Source organism: Perca fluviatilis, chromosome 1 (genome assembly GCF_010015445.1).
Source record: "Perca fluviatilis chromosome 1, GENO_Pfluv_1.0, whole genome shotgun sequence".
Taxonomy (NCBI): domain Eukaryota; kingdom Metazoa; phylum Chordata; class Actinopteri; order Perciformes; family Percidae; genus Perca; species Perca fluviatilis.
Genome location: NC_053112.1, coordinates 3174922 through 3180248, shown reverse-complemented (window position 1 = coordinate 3180248; position 5327 = coordinate 3174922). Strand labels below are relative to the sequence as shown.

The following is a 5327-nucleotide window of genomic DNA, read 5'->3' as shown; positions in this document are numbered from 1 at the left end:
CACAGACAGGAAACACACCAAAATAAAAGTCCCCACAGACAGGAAACACACCAAAATAAAAGTCCCCACAGACAGGAAACACACCAAAATAAAAGCCCCCACAGACATGTTCCAGAAGCAGAGCAGGGTGTAGTGTAGGGCTGCACCATATATGCTTCATGCCATCATAACGTTGTTGAATGTTGTGATAAATAAAGAGATATGTACTCCGTTCTGCCTTTCTGCTGCTTTCAGTATTCGGCTAAAATACACCATGCTTGTTGAATTTAAAACATTATTTTATTGAAGGAATTGAACATAAAAAGCACCGTTAAAAATAGAATGACAGTTACATTTTAACGTATAGTTTTCTCCTGATACTCTCCGATAATCTTTTTGTGTGTTTATTGTGTGAGTTGATACGGCGATGAGGAGAAGGCCTCCTGCACACTGCCTGCGTGGCCTGAGTGTGTCAGCTGTGTGGCCTGAGTGTGTCAGCTGTGTGGCCTGAGTGTGTCAGCTGTGTGGCCTGACTGTGTCAGCTCGGGCCTGGAGTGTGTGCAGCTCGTGGCCTGAGTGTGTCAGCTGCGTGGCCTGGCCGTGTCAGCTGTGTGGCCTGAGTGTGTCAGCTGCGTGGCCTGAGTGTGTCAGCTGCGTGGCCTGAGTGTGTCAGCTGTGTGGCCTGAGTGTGTCAGCTGCGTGGCCTGAGAGTGTCAGCTGTGTGGCCTGAGTGTGTCAGCTGTGTGGCCTGAGAGTGTCAGCTGCGTGGCCTGAGAGTGTCAGCTGTGTGGCCTCAGCGTGTCAGCTGCGTGGCCTGAGAGTGTCAGCTGCGTGGCCTGAGAGTGTCAGCTGTGTGGCCTGAGCGTGTCAGCTGTGTGGCCTGAGCGTGTCAGCTGCGTGGCCTGAGAGTGTCAGCTGCGTGGCCTGAGTGTGTCAGCTGTGTGGCCTGAGTGTGTCAGCTGTGTGGCCTGAGCGTGTCAGCTGCGTGGCCTGAGAGTGTCAGCTGTGTGGCCTGAGAGTGTCAGCTGTGTGGCCTGAGAGTGTCAGCTGCGTGGCCTGAGCGTGTCAGCTGTGTGGCCTGAGTAGTGTCAGCTGCGTGGCCTGAGAGTGTCAGCTCGTGTGGCCCTGGGAGTGTGTGTCAGCTCGTGGCCTGAGTGTGTCAGCTGCGTGGCCTGAGCGTGTCAGCTGCGTGGTGAGAGTGTCAGCTGTGTGGCCTGAGAGTGTCAGCTCCTGGCCTGGAAGTGTCAGCTGCGTGGCCTGAGAGTGTCAGCTGCGTGGCCTGAGAGTGTCAGCTGCGTGGCCTGGGTAGCTGTGTGGCCCGGGAGTGTGTCAGCTCGTGGCCTGAGTGTGTCGCGCGTGGCTGGCTGGCGTCAGCTGCGTGGCCTGAGTGTGTCGCTCGGCCTGAGAGTGTCAGCTGCGTGGCTGAGTGTGTCAGCTCGGCCCTGGGTGTTGCGTTGCCTGAGTGTGTCAGCTGCGTGGCCTGAGAGTGTCAGCTGCGTGGCCTGGTGTGTCAGCTGCGTGGCTGAGTGTGTGCTGCGTGGCCTGAGTGTGTAGTGTGTGGCCTGAGTGTGTCAGCTCTGGCTGAGTGTGTCAGCTGTGTGGCCTGGCGTGTCAGCTGTGTACCTGAGTGTGTCAGCTGCGTGGTGTGAGAGTGTCAGCTGCGTGGCCTGAGAGTGTCAGCTGCGTGGTGTGAGAGTGTCAGCTGCGTGGCCTGTCCGTTTTTATTTCGACTCCCATGTTAACATGTTAACAGGTTAGAGCAGTGTTTCTCAAACTTTTTCCAATATTGTACCCCCTTTGAATTGCTTTTTTAAGCCAAGTACCCCCTGACCAGCGCAAAACATTTTTGGTAGAAAAAAAAAAGTCTCTATAAAGAGGAACAACACAGCGCCAGCAGCGATAGATTCACTAAACTACAGCCTATTTTAAACAAAAGATTTAAATGCTACATTTCAAATGTTAAGAATCCATCACTTAATTCATTAATTATTGTAGTATTATTATTTTAGGAATTATGCATGACATATTTTTTAATTAGCATTTTTGTAAAAAATTCACGTACCCCCTGCAGTACTCCAAAGTACCCCTAGGGGTACACGTACCCCCATTTGAGAAACACTGGGTTAGAGCGAGCTCGCTGCCTGCGTGACACGCACGGCTCAGAAGACGCGTGCAGCTAGAAACAGAACCGGCGCCTATTGTTCACGCCACACGCCAGCGTGTTGGAAGAGTTTCCAGACAACATAGAATAGTAAAAGATGTTTATATGTCATTTACACACAAATACATATTAATACATGACATGTTGATGTTTGAAAGTCTCGAGGTTTTGACATAAATGTAATTTAAAAAAGTAATAAATAATTATTGATTTTCTAATATGTCGCCTGTCAATCCAGAAGGAAATATTCTGGAGCCTAATCTGCCGTCAATACTGCCGACGTTGTCTTTGCTGTAATCAGATCAGAATATATTTATATATTATATATATTATATGTGTCCAGACGAGGCTAGCAGCAGCAGCAGCCGCATCAGACACCTTTCTGGTGGGAAAGACGTAGAAAACACCCGCCACGTAGCCAGTGTCCAGGAGCCCTAAGAAGCGATATATTGTTTTTGTGTGTTTGTTGTGTGAGTTGCTATGGCGATAAGGATAAGAAGCGATATATTGTTTTTGTGTGTTTGTTGTGTGAGTTGCTATGGCGATAAGGATAAGAAGCGATATATTGTTTTTGTGTGTTTGTTGTGTGAGTTGCTATGGCGATAAGGATAAGAAGCGATATATTGTTTTTGTGTGTTTGTTGTGTGAGTTGCTATGGCGATAAGGATAAGAAGCGATATCTTGTTTTTGTGTGTTTGTTGTGTGAGTTGCTATGGCGATAAGGATAGGAAGCGATATCTTGCGTGGTGTTTGATTGGTGTGAGTACCGCTGACTGGAGACGGGGGAGGGATCCGGTCTGTTGGGGTCCGGTCGGACAGCCGAGACGACGGTTCAGGAAACGAAGCGCCGATCGAGGAGAAGAGTTTCCCATCATCCTCGGCTCTGAACACAAACAACAAGACACAAAGTTCACCTGATTATTCCAGATGTGGAACGGGATCTGTAGTCAGGAAGTTCACTGGAAACACACTCAGAGCACAAGCGTAAAAAAAGAATCAAAACATCAGCTCAACAGAACATATCCCAGCTGCAGTAAATATCTTCTCATCTACAGATTACAGTAGAGCAGTGGTTCTCAAACGGGGGTACGTGTCCCCCTAGGGGTACTCTGGAGGACTGCAGGGGGTACGTGTCCCCCTAGGGGTACTCTGGAGGACTGCAGGGGGTACGTGTCCCCCTAGGGGTACTTCGGAGGACTGCAGGGGGTACGTGTCCCCCTAGGGGTACCTCGGAGGACTGCAGGGGGTACGTGTCCCCCTAGGGTACTATGGAGGACTGCAGGGGATGCAGTGTCCCCCTAGGGGTACTCTGGAGGACTGCAGGGGTACGTGTCCCCTAGGGGTACTATGGAGGACTGCAGGGGGTACGTGTCCCCTTAGGGGTACTTCGTTGGACTGCAGGGGGTACGTGTCCCCTTAGGGGTACTGGGAGGACTGCAGGGGGTACGTGTCCCCTAGGGGTACCGTTGGACTGCAGGGGGTACGTTTCCCCCTAGGGGTACTATGGAGGACTGCAGGGGAATGCCCTTAGGGGTACCTGGAGGACTGCAGGGGTGCGTGTCCCCTAGGGGTACCGTTGGACTGCAGGGGAGTACGTGTCCCCTAGGGGTACTATGGGGGACGGGGGTACGTGTCCCCTAGGGGTACTTGGAGACTGCAGGGTGCGTGTCCCCCTAGGGGTACTCGGAGGACTGCAGGGGTGCGTGTCCCCCTAGGGGCCTATGGAGGACTGCAGGGTGCGATGTTTCCCCCTAGGGGTACCGTTGACTGCAGGTAAGGTTCTGAGGTTGATAAAAGGGATGTTGGGAGTTTGGTTTGGGGGGGGGGGGGGGGGGATTTTTTTGTTTTAAAGGTTTATTTTTTTTACTGTTTGTCACTTTTTCCAAAGTTTTTGTTGCTGTTTTGACCTCTTCTTTCCTTTCTTCCTCAATTGTTTATACTGTCTTTTTTCTTCTACGTTTTTGTCTCTTTTTAAAAAAAAATTCTGCTTTTTTCAAAGTTTGTCCCTTATTTGAATTTTTGTCACTTTTGTCACCCTAAGTTTTTATTACTATTTTCGACCTATTCTTGCCTTACTTTCTTCTTTCTACCGTCTTTTTCCAATGTTTTGTCGCCTTTTTCATTAGCATATACATGTTTTCCAGGTCCAAGGCTGTTGTTTAGTAAATCTATCGCTGACATCGCTGTATTCTTCCTCTTTATAGAGACTTTTTTTTTCTACCAAAAATTATTTGTGCTGGTTAGGGGGTACATGGCATAAAAACACTGTTCAAAGGGGGAATGTTATTGAAAAAAGTTTGAGAAACAGTGCAGTAGAGTACCAGATTACTCTACAGTAACCATAGTAACAGGGTTACCTGGAGGCCTGAGTGACGAGCCAGCAGAAGACGGAGGCTGAACCTGCTGGTCCTCGTTCTCCTTCCTGTCGATTGGATCCACCAGTTCAACGGAGAAAACCTTGGTGACAGTGGAGCTCTCTCTGCCATCACTACAGATACACACACACACACACACACACACACACATACACACACACACACACACACACAGATACACACACACACACACACACAGACACACACACACACACACACACACACACACACACACAGACACACACACACACACAGACACACACACACACACACACAGACACACACACACACACACACACACACACACACAGACACACACACACACACACACACACACACACACACACACACACACACACAGATACACACAGAGACACACACACACACACAGACACACAGACACAATAATACATACTAATAATAAATATCATCAATAATAGATACACACAGAGATTACACACACTATCATCAATACGATACACACAGAGATATCACTATCATCAATATCACAGACACACACACACACACACACACACACATCATCATCATTACACAGAGACACACATCATCATCATCACACACAGATAATATCATCACAGATACACAATATCATCATCACAGACACAATAATATCATCATCATCATCATCATCATCATTATGACACATCATCATCATCACACAGATACATCATCATCAACAGACAATAATAATATCATCATCATCATCATCAATATCAGACAATAATATCAATATCATCATCATCATACACAGATTATCATCAATGATCATCATCATCATCATCATCATCATC

General features: G+C 48.3%; 1 protein-coding gene across 1 annotated transcript in view; it reads right to left on the bottom strand.

The window, feature by feature from the left end:
- Positions 1-4648, bottom strand: part of dzank1 (double zinc ribbon and ankyrin repeat domains 1) — an 84158-nt gene extending 79510 nt beyond the window's left edge. Inside the window, exons 1-2 of the mRNA XM_039805490.1 lie at positions 4498-4648; positions 2908-3023 (exon numbers count right to left, since the gene is read on the bottom strand). Coding sequence (XP_039661424.1) covers positions 2908-3015 — 108 coding nt within the window. The 5' untranslated portion in view covers positions 3016-3023; positions 4498-4648. The remainder of the gene's footprint in view (positions 1-2907; positions 3024-4497) is intronic.
- Positions 4649-5327: the final 679 nt, after the last annotated feature.